Below are 16369 nucleotides of genomic sequence, written 5' to 3' on the forward strand. Positions count from 1 at the left end.
TAAAAGTGCAGAATAAAAGACAATTGTGTGTGTGTCAAAGTTTGTGTAGTATTCTCCTTGCATTGTAGACACACACGGACAATTTTGCTCACCATGTGATGGGGATTACCTGCCCCACATTTAGGACCACAGCCTGCAATGACCTCTATGTGGCTGCAGCATTATTGTGCCTCGATGTCAATAGGTGCAGGGATCTGTCCATAGCAGTGGCTAGGACACACCTGAGAAGTGGCAGATCCCTGTCAAGTAGAGAGGTGACAAACTCGGGGTCCCCTACATCCTGCACGGGTACCAGGGACCTGCAGGTGTAGTATTAATTCCAAGATCTGGGCCTAAATCAGGCAGACAAGGGGTTCCTTGCAGGTGCATTGGGATTCTCAAGCCTGCCTGAGAGGATTTTCCCCTGTGCTGCAGTCACTTCACACGGGTATTACTGGTGCAAAGTGGTCCCCTGGGGCCCCCATTAGTGAATCCCCCTACCTGGCACAGAGTTGGCACTGCATCTACCTGTCAGATGCTCTGGGTCATGCAACCTTCTAGGGCAGTCCGAAGGAGGGTAAGGGAGGATGAAGGTAGCAAGAGCCATGGCTTGGCTGGTCCAGTTCCCCAGTACCTTGCCACTGCCACAAGTCCCCGAGAAGCTGTAGCAGCAGGGCAGGTAAATGAATGCAGCTCAGGAGCTAAGTCAAGTCCCAGCAATGCCTTAATAGGAGAGGTGCAAGCTACCGCCCCTGTCTCTGCAGAAGCCCTAGTGCTTCTGCAGGGAACAATTCCACATGTGTGTACACGTGATGATTCTGGAGCCCCCCCCACATGCAGAACAACCTACCCTGCCCCCATCTTCAACAGCGTGATTTGCAAAGCTAATCCAAAGTCTTTTTAAAAACAGATTGAATCCTACATCTGCGTCTGCCAAGGAGTCTAGACCAGCAGTGGGGCATGCCTAGTGCAGCACTGGCAGACTCCAGTTTGCTGGAACATAGGGCCTGACTAAGGCAAGTCCAGGGAATAGCCTCTAAGTGGGGCTGGGGCGTTGGGTAGCAAAGAACTGCTGTATTGGGCCTCGTCTCATCTTCCAGGGGTGGCAGCAAGGCCCACACCTTTGGGAACAGCAGGCATGACAATGGCAATCCCTTCTCTTGCCTGTACTTACCCTTGAGCAACTGCTCTACAAACTGAATTCTCCCATATGAACATTTGTTTCACAGCTTTTTGAACTCGTGTGGACACATGCTGCTGCATTGTTTCCCACCGGAAGCAGCAGGCTCGGGGGGAGGAGGGGGGTGCTTTTTACTCTCAAGAACGCTCGCTATCGCTCTGAATATGCCATTAGCTGAGAGAATCTGCAGCACTGCATTAAACTAGTCCCTTCTGGGTATTTTAAGCTGCTACTCAAGTCATACCCAGGCAGGTGCAAATTTTGGCCAAGGAACCAAATAAAGGAGCTGCTGTGAGGAGACTATAAACATGATAGAAATCCTAACGAGAGGTACTCATATTGGTACAGTATATTGGTGGGCTGTATGATGATTCTACACTTATAGTGACCACAAAGTAGCTAGAACAAGTACAGTGATGTAGGGCTACTAGTTTGAACAATGGTCGTGTGTTTAACTGGATCATTTGTTGATACAGTTTCTTAATCACATCCAAAATCTGGTAGACTAATTTCTTGAGATTTTTGTCTTTTTGGTTGAGTAAAAACACATTTAAAAATAAAATATAGGGCTCTGTCATATTTTGGGTGGGATTGTGGGCATGCCATTTACACTGGGTTCCTGGAGCATAAACTTGCTCCGTACATGACAGTATAAAGGTACACCTCTCCTCATCACTAAATCCGCACCAACCAGTAAGGTGACTACGAAAAAGAATCAGTTCAGTGCTCAAGCAATACGTCAGAGCTTTCACTGGTGGGGGGAAGAGGGAAGGAAAACTCTCCCCCCCCCCGCTTTATTAACGTGCCACTGGTTTTCATTTTTTTATTTGACAAAAATGAGAATGTTGAAAAACTCATGATGGTTCATGATGCAGTTTTCATTCTTTGGCCCATCATTTTTTGCAACAATTTTGTTTTTTGATGTGAACATTTTTTAGCCAACTGGCTCTTTTAGTAAAGAGCTCCTTTGGCCCAAGAGGAAGCAATCACACCCAGAACCAGGCTGTTGGCCTTTAAGGGCACACATGATCAGTTTGCTAGGCTGTACAGGCAGGAATGAGTGTATGAGGTTTTTGAGCTGGGCAAGGGCTGCAGTGTTGAGCTACTTTACTGGCTGTGCTAATTGTACAGGTGCTATTATGCTACTTATCAGGGGGTAGCCGTGTTAGTCTGTATCCGCAAAAACAATGAGGAGTCTGGCGGCACCTTAAAGACTAACAGATTTATTTGGGCATAAGTTTTCGTGGGTAAAAAAACCCACTTCTTCAGATGCATGGAGTGAAAATTACAGATACAGGCATAAATATACTGGCACATGAAGAGAAGGGCGTTACCTTGCAAGTGGAGAACCAGTGCTGACAGGGTCAGTCGGGGTGGATGCGGTCCACTCCCAAAAATTGATGAGGAGGTGTCAATACCAAGAGAGGGAAAATTGCTTTTGTAGTGAGCCAGCCACTCCCAGTCCCTATTCAAGCCCAAATTAATGGTGTTAAATCTGCAAACGAATTGTAGCTCTGCAGTTTCTCTTTGAAGTCTGTTTTTGTTGTTGGCTACTTTTAAATCTGTTCTAGAATGTCCAGGGAAGTTGAAGTGTTCTCCTACTGGCTTTTGTATGTTACCATTCCTGACGTCTGATTTATGTCCATTTATTCTTTTGTGTAGAGACTGTCCGGTTTGGCCAATGTACATGGCAGAGGGGCATTGCTGGCACATGATGGCATAGATCACATTAGTAGATGTGCAGGTGAATAGCCCCTGATGGTGTGGCTGGTGTGGTTGGGTCCTGTGATGGTGTGGCTAGAGTAACTATGGGGACAGAGCTGGCAACGGGGTTTGTTACAGGGATTGGTTCCTGGGTTAGTGTTTCTGTGGTGTGGTGTGTAGTTGCTGGTGAGTATTTGCTAGACATTGTGTTGACCTTGATTGGCTGGGAAAACAACCAGCAGCTGTGGCAGAACTTTCTAGCCTTTACGGTCACCGTCCTTATCTGTTACCTAAGTATAGAAATTAGGGCTGGGGGCGGAGGGGGACATTGGTTGAGCCAACGATTGTGTTTGAATTATGAAGCAGTGGGTGAAGTCAGGAAGAGCACTGCCTTTTCTTTCGCCTGTGGACATGGGCGGCAGGTGAACCCCTGCCTTCGGGCAGGCTAGCTCGCTGGCTCCAATCCTTCTGCCTGAGGCACCACCTGCTGGCCCTGGCCCTTCTGCCCAAGGCCGCTGGCCCAACCCCCGGCCCGGCCTGAGCCAGCTTCAAGGGCGAGTGAGGGCGGGGCCTAGATACAGAACATGGGCCTGGGTTAGGGGAGGCTTAGCCTCCCTGGCCTTTGATACCCGCTGCCCCGCATGTGGAACTTGCTGCCACCAGCATCCCTGCCTTGTCACCTCAGATCTAGCCACTGAAATATGCCTACTTCTTAAGACTGTTCAGAAGCTGAAACGGCTGCATAATGAGGCGGCAGACTCAGGCTCCAATTCAGCAAACCATAGTCTTACGTGCCTTGCTGAAATCTATATAGACTGTTGTACCAGGGATTCCATAGGCGCTGGTTGGCTTCTGCATAGAATTTATAGTGCTGGCTTTGACACCAAAGTCCGAAATGGCCTTGAACCTGCTGACATGAGAGCCCGTCGCTCTCCCAGTGTAGCCTTGCCACAGATGCGGCCACTCAGAGCTGCTTCAGCTGGCTTTTCCTCTGTTAATGGAGAGAGACAGGCAAGCAGTGCATGTTCATAGAATCATAGAATATCAGGATTGGAAGGGACCTCAGGAGGTCATCTAGTCCAACCCCCTCCTCAAAGCAGGACCGATGCCCAATTAAATCATCCCAGCCAGGGCTTTGTCAAGCCTGACCTTAAAAACTTCTAAGGAAGGAGATTCCACCACCTCCCTAGGTAACGCATTCCAGTGTTTCACCACTCTCCTAGTGAAAAAGTTTTTCCTAATATCCAACCTAAATCTCCCCCACCGCAACTTGAGACCATTACTCCTTGTTCTGTCATCTGCTACCACTGAGAACAGTCTAGAGCCATCCTCTTTGGAACCCCCTTTCACGTAGTTGAAACCAGCTATCAAATCCCCCCTCATTCTTCTCTTCCGTAGACTAAACATCCCCAGTTCCCTCAGCCTCTCCTCATAACTCATGTGTTCCAGTCCCCTAATCATTTTTGTTGCCCTCTGCTGGACTCTTTCCAATTTTTCCACATCCTTCTTGAAGTGTGGGGCCCAAAACTGGACACAGTACTCCAGATGAGGCCTCACCAGTGTTGAATAGAGGGGAACAATCACGTCCCTCAATCTGCTGGCAATGCCCCTACTTATACATCCCAAAATGCCATTGGCCTTCTTGGCAACAACGGCACACTGTTGACTCATATCCAGCTTTTCGTTCACTGTAACCCCTAGGTCCTTTTCTGCAGAACTGCTGCTGAGCCATTCGGTCCCTAGTCTGTAGCGGTGCATGGGATTCTTCTGTCCTAAGTGCAGGACTCTGCATTTGTCCTTGTTGAACTTCATCATATTTCTTTTGGCCCAATCCTCCAATTTGTCTAGGTCCCTCTGTATCCTATCCCTACCCTCCAGCGTATTTACCTCTCCTTCCAGTTTCGTGTCATCTGTAAACTTGCTGAGGGTGCAATCCACACCATCCTCCAGATCGTTTATGAAGATATTGAACAAAACCAGCCCCAGGACCGACCCTTGGGGCACTCCACTTGATACCAGCTGCCAACTAGACATGGAGCCATTGATCACTACCTGTTGAGCCCGACGATCTAGCCAACTTTCTATCCACCTTTCATCCAGCCCATAACTCTTTAATTTGCTGGCAAGAATACTGTGGGAGACCGTATCAAAAGCTTTGCTAAAGTCAATGACTAACACTGCTTTCCCCTCATCCACAGAGCCAGTTATCTCATCATAGAAGGCAATTAGATTAGTCAGGCATGACTTGCCCTTGGTGAATCCATGTTGACTGTTCCTGATCACTTTCCTCTCCTCTAAGTGCTTCAGAATTGATTCCTTGAGGACCTGCTCCATGATTTTTCCAGGGACTGAGGTGAGGCTGACTGGCCTGTAGTTCCCAGGATCCTCCTTCTTCCCTTTTTTAAAGATGTTCCATCAGGCCACTTGAACTCACACTTTTTGGAACTCACACTCTTGCTTCCAGACTAATGTGTTCTGCAGCATACTGGAAGGTGTAGCTATTTGTTTGAGCTTTTGAGACCGGATGGTGAGCTGGGATGCATGGGATTAATTTATTACTTGATGACTCCTGGTTTATTGAGGCTGGCTGGATGCTCATAGTGTGCTTTATAATGGGGTGGCCAAACTTACTGATCCTCCGAGCCGCATATGACAAACTTCAGAAGTTGGAGAGCAGATGCGTCCCACGGGGCTGAAGCCCCAAGGCCTCCCCTTCCCACTGCCAGAGGCGGTGTGTGGGGGGAGGCATGTGGTGTCATGTGCCTCCCCATATTTTCTCCAGGGTTTGCTGGACCAAGTCAGTCTCATGGTGACACCAGGCCCTCTCTCTGCTCGGCAGCTGCTGGAGCCGGCAAGCTGGGACCTGCAGCCGTGGGGAGAGGCAGCAGCAAACAGCTGGGAGCTGCAGGGAGAGCTAAAGCAGCGGCCCCTCCCTGCAGCTCCCACCTGTTTGCTGCTGTCTCACCATGTGGAACTAACACCTGGGAGCTGCAGGAAAAGGCCCCTGAGGGTGAAAGGGGGCATTCTGGGGGAGAGGAGGGAGACAAATCTTTAAATTGGTCCCACCCCCCTCAGCCAGCACCATCGTCTCTGCAAAGCCCCTAGCCCCACTACAGGGCAGAAGCCCTGAGTTCTCCACTCCCAGTCTGGTAGGCGAGAATGGGAGAAGTCTGGGGGGCTCTGTGAGCTGCACTTTAACTGTAAAAGAGCTGCATGTAGCTCACGAGCTACAGTTTGGCCACCCATGCTTTAAGATTATAAGTTCTCAGACTTATATTCTCTCTCTAAATATATTTTCTATTTGCATAATACACGGGCACTTAAAGTTATTAAAAATCTATCTCCATGCTACAATGGGAAACAGAGCTTGTAACACTGAGGCTGAAAATCATAGCATAGGGAAAAAGGGATTGGGCTGTGTGTGTTTTGGCCAGGTTATGTTTACAAAGTGTGGTTGCTAGAGAAACTTGAATCTACATGAGTCCTTAACCCTGGCAGCCCAGTTTCCTTGAAAGCCGTGTGAGCGAAGCTCACCTCTGTGCAGAGTGCCAGGTTAAGTGCACTTAAGAACATTTTGAAACCAAGGCTGGCCCTGGACTGAAGTGAAATATGTTTTTTCTTAATGCCTTAGCAGAATTAACAGCTTTGTTTGGAAAGAACTGCTTCTGGCCTCCCAGGGTCAAAAGGAGTGCTGCAAACAGGAACCTGCAAGAAGAGGGTTCCAGGAAGTTCCTGACAACTGGGGGAATAGTCCATCACCTGGTGATGCCGCAAGAACCACCTCAAATCCCTTCATTATGGCATATAGTGGCCTCCTTCCAGCTACTCAGTTGCCTGTCACAGTCCCCTGCATAGGCTTTCCATGCCTATGGAGTGTGGTGGTGGGGAATTTGGCTCTATGTATTGGAGAAGGATATAACAAATTTACATTTAAACCCAGTCTAATGCTTCATCTGCTGGAGAACATGTGTTGCAGAACCTGCAGGAGGAGACCAATGTGTAGTTCTTCTGTTCCTACTCATATGGGGTCCAGAAGACTTGTGCTCCAGTGTCACAGCGGGTCTGTTGTGTAAGGTGTTGGGATATTGTGAGCCCTTCCCCAACCTCCTTCTGAAAGCAGCTTTTCAGTCTGCATACTGCACAGCCCTAGGAACCTATTCTCTGAGAAATCAAAACATTCCCAGACTTTGTAAATCTCTGTTGGGTGTGTTTGCACCTTGAGGTGGCCAACAGCTGCTCTCCAACTGCAATAAACATTCTGTGTCTGTTTGAAAAAACAAAACTTAGGGAAAACTTTTCCCAGTTTGATCTGTGAGTGGTTCAAGCAGCCCCAACTTTCACTGTCGAAGCCAAAGGCAAGAAGTTTCTCTCCCACCTGGACCTCCCTTGTTTTAATGGGCTGGAAAAAGCACTCATAGAATATATTTTCCAGCTATGAATGGAATATGGCCTAAGGAGGAGTGAAGGCTGCTAGTAGGGGTAAAATCTTAAACTATATCTGATGAATGAGACTCTGTAATACACATACAAGAGTCTCATTCATCAGATCTAATTCAAGAATTTCACCCCTACACTGGCAGCCTTCACTCCTCCTTGTTCCATGTGCCATTCGTGGCTTGAAAATACAACCCCAAAATTAACATGATGTGATTCCTGTTGCAGACTGTTCATGTCTCGATAGAATAAAAAACCTAAACACTGGGGCGAGGCTGAAATGTAAACATTAAAGACCAGCCTCTATTGCACCAGTCCTGTTGCTGTTGCTGTGATGTCAATGGCAAAAGTCCCTGGGTCATTTGTAGAGAGCTCAGCCTTTAAAAAGCTCACAAAAAATCCACACAGCATTAGTTGTTTTTAATAAATGCAATTACAAGAAAATGTAGATGTACTTTTCTTCCTTTCCAAAGAGCAAAATGTTAAGCCCTGATTCTGATCTCCCCAACATTACACCAGTGCAGCTCTGGTAACTTTGGAGTTACTCCTTATTCACACCAAAGAAAGAACAGACACAGGCCATTGCTGTGTTCGCAAAGAAAATAAAAATATTTAAATGTTAATACTTGTGGTACAATAGCTCTGCTTGGGACTTAATATTGTCACAATAATGCATAAAGCAAACACATGAAAACTTGCAGCTATGGTGTTACAGCATTTGCTCACACAAGATGCTAAATGTACCCAAGTCACTTAAAAATACAAAGTAACCATTGTCCAGTTTTACTTATAGGTGGAAACAATGTGGTACTCACCACTTCTATACTTTAGCTTTGACAATGTGATTTCTATGTAAATAAATTAGTTTTTTCAAATCTATGTAGACTTTTTTTTTAATGAATATTCAAATAAAATGTCATGCTAACACTGCGTATCATTGTAATTTGTACATACTGTGAATGAAAACCCAATCAAAAAATCAGACTACAGACAGCTAGCTTTATCCCCCACTCTCCCCACCCACCACCACATCAGTGTCAATGGAATGTCCTTTCAAGTTGCAGTGGGGGAGGTTTAGATTGGATATTAGGAAAAACTTTTTCACTAAGAGGGTGGTGAAACACTGGAATGCGTTACCTAGGGAGGTGGTAGAATCTCCTTCCTTAGAGGTTTTTAAGGTCAGGCTTGACAAAGCCCTGGCTGGGATGATTTAACTGGGAATTGGTCCTGCTTTGAGCAGGGGGTTGGACTAGATGACCTTCTGGGGTCCCTTCCAACCCTGATATTCTATGATTCTATGATTCTATGATTCTTTTTCATTTTTAGGAGGAAAAACAAAGTCAGGTTGGGGTCATGTACAATACAGTCATGTACAGCAGTGGTTCTCAAACTATGGGCGCTGCTTGTTCAGGGAAAGCCCCTGGCGGGCCAGACCGGTTTGTTTACCTGCCGCGTCTGCAGGTTCGGCCGATCGCAGCTCCCACTGGCCGCGGTTCACCGCTCCAGGCCAATGGGGGATGCAAGAAGTGGCGGCCAGCACATCCCTCAGCCCATGCTGCTTCCCGCAGCCCCCATTGGCCTGCAGCGGCGAACCACGGCCAGTGGGAGCTGCGATCGGCCAAACCTGCGGACGCGGCAGGTAAACAAACCGGCCCGGCCTGCGAGGGGCTTTCCCTGAACCAGCAGCAGCCCTAGTTTGAGCAGCACTGCTGTACAGTACTGTGCGAACTAGTTGTCTGTGGCGTTCCAAATACTAATCCATGGTGCCCTCCTGTGGTGCCTGAGAAAATGATATCAACGTTTAAGGAGTTTCCCACCTGGAGTGGCACTACTTTAATCAGAGAAAGGGGATGGGCAGTAGTGATTGGCAGGCAGGGGGTGGGGTCCAGAGGCGTGGCTGGAGAAGTCAGAGCAAGCCAGAAACCTTTTTGCTGGTGACAAGGGCAAAGAAGAAAGAAAAGTGCGTGGCTGGAAGTCGCAGCAGCTCTGAAGGGCTTGAGAAAAGACTGAGCTAACTTTCCAAAGGAATGTCCTACCAAAATGGGGCAGTCACGCTTAGATGACAAAGGTGGGGCTCCAGAGCTAAACCATAAGCCTCTGCTGCTTAAATGAAAAGGCAAAGAGCCAAATTTGTAAAGGCATTTCGGTACCTAAAGATGCCGATAGTGGGATTTTTCAATCTGTAGGCACCTGATTACCATGAAAAATCTGTCCCTAAATCCTTTAGTGGGAAATAGTAACAAACTCAAACCTGTGGGGAACCAGCCAGTAGAGGGCGCTCATAATCCACACTCTCCTATCGTGGGTTACAGTAATACCCAAAAAACATTGTGTAAGGCAGAGGTCCCCAAACTGCGGGGTGCAGTCCCCTAGGGGGTGTGGAGGAACATTCGGGGCGGCGGGCAGCAGTGCCGAGGCCAGCCCCCACAGGGGGTGGGGCGGGAACGCCATCCAACCCCAGCTCTGCTCCGACCCCATCCCCTGCCGCAGCCCTGGCTCCCAGCCCAACGTCCGACCCCATCCCCTGCCACGGCCCTGGCTCCCAGTCCTGTGTCCAGACCCAACCCCGGCCTTGGCCCCCAACTGCAGCCCCAGATCCAACCCCAGTGGCAGCCCCCTTACCCCTGTTCGCCTCCCACCCCTGGGAGAAGCTGTGGCCCCGCTCCTGACCCTGGCTCCTGGGGGGGGAAGGGCCTGCAACCTAAAGGGGTTGCAACCCTGAAAATTCGGGGCCTACTGGTGTGGGAAGTGAGATCCACAAAGAGATTAAGGCTGAGCAGCACACTGCCCAACTTTTAGCTACCTAGAAAAATCACCGCAACACACTGTGCTCGACACAGCCTTGGTAGATGCCTTGGCTCTTGACACACTGCATGGGCAGAGACTGGAGCCCAGGAATGCGCGCCACACAAGCCAGCATTCTAGGTGTGGAGTCTCATTGCTCTATTGTACTCAATAACTACAGATACAACAAAAGACAGAGGATGACAAGGAATAGCCAGCATGGCTAAACCAACCTCATTTCCTTATTTGACAGGCAGGGTGGGGGCTGGGGGAGCAGTAGACATGTTATATCTTATTTTTTAATAAGGCAAATTAAGGAAAGGTGGTTTAGATGAAATTATGGTCAGGTGGGTGCAAAACTGGTTGAAAGACCACACTCAGAAAGTAGTTTCGGTCAGGCTCTGCCTCCCAAGAGTCAGTCATCGTGGATGAGGCTCAGGTCGAAGCTGGATGTCAGGTATGGACTGGGCCCAAGGGAGGGCTGTGGAACTGAGATCTCTGGACAGGCCGGGGTGAGAACAAGGATCACAGTCCGTGGATATGCAAAAACCTTACCGTGGCTGAATCATAGAATATCAGGGTTGGATGGGACCTCAGGAGGTCATCTAGTCCAACCCCCTGCTCAAAGCAGGACCAATCCCCAATTTTTAACCCAGATCCCTAAATGGCCCCCTCAAGGATTGAACTCACAACCCTGGGTTTAGCAGGCCAATAGCTCAAACCACTGAGCTATCCCTCCCCCTAAGTCCAGGTGCAGGCCACAGCTGGGGAGCTGCTTAAGCTAGCTAATGGGTAATGCTGACAATGTGTCCTGCGCCTTGCCCCTCTCTTGAAGGTAGGCCCTCCCTGCAACCGAAATTTAGGGACTTAGCTCTGCTTTTTGAAGCATGAATGGGAACCAGCCACCTGCAGTCACACAGTTCAGGCACCAGCTCCTAAGGAGTGGGTAGTGCTGTCTACCTGTATCAGTGGTTAGAGCACTCAGCTGCAATGTGGGAGACTCGGGTTCACTTCCCTCTGCTAGGGGAAACAATGATTTGAACAGGGGTGTGAAACCTTTCAGGAGAGTGCTCTAATCACTGAGTTACAAGCCATGCAGATGTGAGGCTCCCTCTACCTTTCCTGTTGAAGTTGTTCCAGGTTGGAGAAATAATGCCAATGATTGGAGCAGGGGGACTCCTACCTTCCCCATGGGTGCCCAAACTCCTGGACTACAGCATCATTCTCGCTTGCTAGCTCTATTTAAGTATTTATCCACCATGGTGCAGTGTCCCACATCCCAGGTGAGTGTTGTAACTTCTGGGCTAGATGTTAAGTTATAAGGTAGGCAGCACCACTACCTTGCTGCCAGATTCTAAATGGGCCTTGATCCAGTAGGCATGCTCAGAGGCTCAGTGGATCAGGCCCCACCTTTCTCCCCACAGTTCATGAATCACTCCGGAGCTTACGAGGGAGACAGGTCCCACCTCCCCCATTACATACAGGGAGGCAGCCCAGTGACAAAAACAGGTGCTGAGGGAACTTTTACTCTGAGAACTTTGGTGGTCAGTGAATTTAGACACCTACAGAGTGTGGTGGGAGTTTTATGGAGCCAAAACTGGCATTTAGATGCCTAAATCTGGGGTTTAGGCAGTTAAGTACCTTTGAGGTTTGCACCCAAATCATCTACCTTTTGTCTCTGTCTTTGGTCAATCAACTTTTCAGGAGAGAACATGAGAAAGAGGATGCCATTTACCTCTGGATGGAAAGGAAACAGGGCTCAGAAGTGTTCGGATGGCAGTCTGAAGGAGCTGGGTTTGAGTCTGCCCTAATCAGCAAGGACGTGTGAGCGGAGAAGCCAGAAACTGGCTAGATGGGTACAGCTTGGGTAAGGTAAGGAGCCCTCACCTCGCTGCTGAGAGTGCAGGGAGAGGGGGAGATCAGGTTAGAAACAAGACAACATGAGGTATTATTTCTCTCAGTCATTTTACTTATATTACTCCAAACACAGACAAAGGAATACTATAAAAGAAAATTCTAACACTAATATAACAGTGACAAAAAAAACATGAGTAACATCGCTGACAGATAGGTGCAAGAGCCGAATGAAACTGGAATTATGCTCTGTAGAAGCGACATTAAAGTTGCAGAATCCAACACTGAAAAGTTAGGAAATGCCCAAACAGAGATTGTCCACTCCTGCCCTTCCCACACACACTTCTGTATATGCCCAATAAACCACAGGAAGTCTGTGACAGAGTCTGAAATAGAATCTGTCTCGCTTCAGTCTCAGGCCTCCAATACAAGACAACAGTTCTTTTCTTGCCACCCATCACCTCATGTAGTGTCCACTCTGAGCACTGACTGAGGCAGGGGTCCAGTAGACTAAATTAAAGTAGGCAGTTAAAAACTACACCATTAAAAACCTATGCCCAAGGTGCAGATTTGTGATTACATGGGCAATCTTTCCTCCGGGTATTTATTAATTTGAGTGCCTCTGCAACCTTAATCTTCTCATGTAGCTTTCTCATGTAGCTTTCTAGAAGTAATTTTCTAGCATCTAAAACAAACACAATTCTGACATCCTATTGAGCTATACTGACAGCCAGGTGAACTAATGCTAGGGTTTGAACCAGTACAACATAAAGCTATTTAATGGTAACAGCAGTACAGTGGAATGGCTTACATGACTATTTGCTAGTTAGTACAGGAACTATCAGGCGCTATTCCTGGTTTGTGTATTGAGGGTTAATCAGGGCTGGCCTTAGTGAAAATAGTGCCATGGGTGAACTTGTGTTTTGGCGCTCCACCTTCCGCTATTACCTCTGGTTCCTATGGGCCCCCCCAATCACTTCCAGGCCATTACCTATACTTCATATGGAATGTCCACAGGAAAGTCCATTCAATGTAGATGGTTGTCTCCCATGGTCCACTGTGAGTTAAGTGTCCCTTGATGAGCCACTTACTTTGACTAGTCCCTTCAAGATGTGCTGGCTAACTACCTTGTGGGCATTACCCCAGGAGCAACCATTTGAAATCCAGGTATAGAGCCAATACTCAACTTCAGATACAAAAAGGATACATGCATACAAATAGCATAAACTTATTCAGCAAATCAGAACATTTTCACAGACAGAGTGTGTACCGGGGAGTGTGAGACTGCGTGTGAGAGAAACAATCTGTGTTGGGGGACAATGAGAGGCAGAGTGTGTGTGTGTGTGTTAGGGAAGTTTGAGAGTCAGTGAGCGCACTGTCACTTTAAGTCCCTCCTCCCCCCAGCTCGGCCAGGGAAATTTCCCTCCTTCCCCCACTCCCAGGGAAATTTCGCTCCCCTTGACCCCAGCCTGCCCAGCCCCTGCCACACATAAAGCAGCAGAGCAGGGGTGCAGGCAGGGAGGGACTCGGCTCCGCTCCGGGCAGCGAGTGGTGGGCCGGGCTGCCAGTGACCAACCCCAGCCGCGCTGCTCTGGGCTTCCCGGGGCTGAGGCAGAGCTGGAGCCCTCAGCCGGCCCGCTGAGGAGGGAGGGGCTAGGGGGCAGAGAGAAGCCCGCCGGCCCAGCACAGGGGAGGGGATGGAGAAGAGAGGAGTCCGGCCATAGCCAGCCAGGGGAAGCCCGAGCCCCCTGTGGCGCCCCGGGCATGGGTCCCGTTTGCCTGGCCCTAAGGCTGGCCCTGGGGTAATGGCTAGTCATGCTACCTCCTTGTGTTTTTTCCATCACCAACAAAACTAAGATGGCAAACCCAACTCCCAGTCACTTTGTTACCTTACAGGACTGGATTCTACAACCAGTCCTGGTAGGAGTGACCTTGTGTAACCTCTTAGTTACAGACATCTGCAAATGAATCGGGGCGGGGGGGGAGTTAGATTGATACTCCCCCATAAGAGGCCTCTCCTGCTAATCAAAGCTCTGATGTGCAGAGAATTGTTAACCCAAGGCAATGGAAAAGCAGAGTGAATAAGCCACCCCCGTGGCCGACGCAAGTTCCACCGACCTAAGTGCTGCTGTGAACAGCGCTATGCTGACAGGAGGGCTCTCTCCACCAGCCACGCTGCGGCGCAGCTGCACTGCTGCAGTGCTTATAGTGTAGACTAGCCCTAAGTGTGTTTTCATGAGAACCGTAAAAGGCACCTCTGACCCCAGCCCATCACTTTGCCCAACTTCCAATGCCTGCTTCAGAAACACAGAGGAACTAGAGCGCTTCAAAGAAACAAGGGGAAAAAAAACTCGGTTAACATTAGCAAAAAAGTTCCTATTTTCCCCTCACAGTGCTTTCAGCAACAATGGAATAGTTTTTTACTGAAATTCTGGGGTGGGAGGGGGGACAGAGCCCGAGGCAGAGTCCTGGCAGTGAAAATTTCAGCCCAGGTGGTTAAATGTTGGCAAAGCGTATAAGCAACCAATCACACAGGCTTGCAAGAGGAAGCCTTGGCCGGACTTAGGTATGGGTGTTCCCGAGAGCTGGCCATAATGACGACAGGGTTTCCAAATTTGATTGTAGCTTCTTCTGGATCATTCTTGGAGGCATGAGACCAGGGAATGCTCTTTATGGCTGTTGCAGCATGTCTTCCTCAGGCTCCTGCTGCATCTGCACAACACATGTATGCGCATGAAGTGTGCCCTGCCGCATCCCACTGCTAGGGCTCAGTGCCAGCCTAGTCATGGGACACAGGGGAACTTAGAACTTCCCTAAAACATTCAGAACAGTGGCAAGGCCCTGTACAGACAGAGGAAAGGATTTCAAACCACCTTATTGCTACTTGGATGCCAGCAGCTCCTGGCAATGGTATATCTCACTGAGAGAATGTGTGAATAAAACCGGCACTTTGGAGAAGTTGGTGGGATGTGGTCATTTCTGCTGGAAAACAAGAGCAGCATGGAAACCCTGTGGGGAGAGTGTAGATCTACATCCACTTTGACTGTAAGCTTTACGGGGCTAGGACTGTCTTGTGAGTGTACATACAAAGCCTAGCACGATGGGACCCTGACCATGGTTGAGGCCCTTCAGTAGCCACTGGAGTAGGCATGTTAACAGTAGTATGAGAGACAAGTTGTTTAACAAGAATGTCTGGGGGGGGGGGGGGGGAAGGTAGGAAAAAACAAGGGGAAATAGGCTACCTTGCATAATGACTAAGCCACTCCCAGTCTCTATTCAAGCCTAAGTTAATTGTATCCAATTTGCAAATTAATCCCAATTCAGCAGTTTCTCGCTGGAGTCTGGATTTGAAGTTTTTTTGTTGTAAAATGGCGACTTTCATGTCTGTAATCATGTGACCAGAGAGATTGAAGTGTTCTCCGACTGGTTTATGAATGTTATAATTCTTGACATCTGATTTGGGTCCATTTACTCTTTTACGTAGAGACTGTCCAGTTTGACCAATGTACATGGCAGAGGGGCATTGCTGGCACATGATGGCATATATCACATTGGTGGATGTGCAGGTGAACGAGCCTCTGATAGTGTGGCTGATGTTATTAGGCCCTGTGATGTTTCCCCTGAATAGATATATGGGCACAGTTGGCAACGGGCTTTGTTGCAAGGATAAGTTCCTGGGTTAGTGATTCTGTTGTGCGGTATGTGGTTGCTGGTGAGTATTTGCTTCAGGTTGGGGGGCTGTCTGTAGGCAAGGACTGGCCTGTCTCCCAAGATTTGTGAGAGTGTTGGGTCATCCTTCAGGATAGGTTGTAGATCCTTAATAATGCGTTGGAGGGGTTTTAGTTGGGGGCTGAAGGTGACGGCTAGTGGCGTTCCGTTATTTTCTTTGTTAGGCCTGTCCTGTAGTAGGACAGTCTCCTGCCTTCTGTGGGTTAAAGCCAGGCCCCTCCCCCGCGTGGTATAAGTTGTAAGTTAAATAATAATCATAATAATAATTTACAACTGAACGGGCAGAGGAAACTCAAAATATAGACAATAAAAAGTGAGTTACAAGGCCTGCTACCTCCTGGTCTGTTTCCTCTTTGGAATGTCGTTTATTTTCTCTTTGGTCTCCTTGTCTCCTGTGATCTGCAAAGCAGCGAGAGGCTGGTTAGCTCCTGACTTGGTTTGTACAAGTCACGCTTTGTGTAGAGGGTGACTGCATCTCTGTGTGGCATTTTAAGGGAGTCCAGCTATAGAGAGGAGTGCAAATCAGAGTTTTTTGGAGAGCACAAGTTGTCAGATCCTCCCTTTCCACCACAAGGTGGAAATGTTGGGATTTCAGAGTCGAGGGCAGGAATGTGAGCAGGAAAATGAAATTTCCTAATACTCCCCATCACCTGCACTTCACCCTCTGTTAATTACCTGGTTCTAACCTCATTTATTAGTATCTCC

General features: G+C 48.5%; 2 protein-coding genes across 4 annotated transcripts in view; one reads left to right on the forward strand and one right to left on the reverse strand.

Annotated features, from left to right (window-relative positions):
• Positions 1–6762, forward strand: part of LOC140917585 (hepatic and glial cell adhesion molecule) — a 41185-nt gene extending 34423 nt beyond the window's left edge. Inside the window, exon 7 of the mRNA XM_073360719.2 lies at positions 6498–6762. Within this exon, the coding sequence (XP_073216820.1) occupies positions 6498–6718 (221 nt within the window). The 3' untranslated portion in view covers positions 6719–6762. The remainder of the gene's footprint in view (positions 1–6497) is intronic.
• The window catches only part of LOC140917584 (cell adhesion molecule CEACAM15), a 63640-nt gene that overhangs the window by 21083 nt on the left and 26188 nt on the right, over positions 1–16369 (reverse strand). The window contains exons 11-12 of one of the 3 annotated variants that reach the window (XM_073360713.2): positions 15999–16063; positions 9928–14647 (exon numbers count right to left, since the gene is read on the reverse strand). In XM_073360713.2, coding sequence (XP_073216814.1) covers positions 16030–16063 — 34 coding nt within the window. In that variant the 3' untranslated portion in view covers positions 9928–14647; positions 15999–16029. Of the gene's footprint in view, positions 1–9927; positions 14648–15998; positions 16064–16369 lie in introns of those variants that run through there. The other 2 variants (XM_073360712.2, XM_073360715.1) reach the window with 2 other exon arrangements.

This window comes from Lepidochelys kempii, chromosome 9 (genome assembly GCF_965140285.1).
Source record: "Lepidochelys kempii isolate rLepKem1 chromosome 9, rLepKem1.hap1, whole genome shotgun sequence".
Classification (NCBI taxonomy): domain Eukaryota; kingdom Metazoa; phylum Chordata; order Testudines; family Cheloniidae; genus Lepidochelys; species Lepidochelys kempii.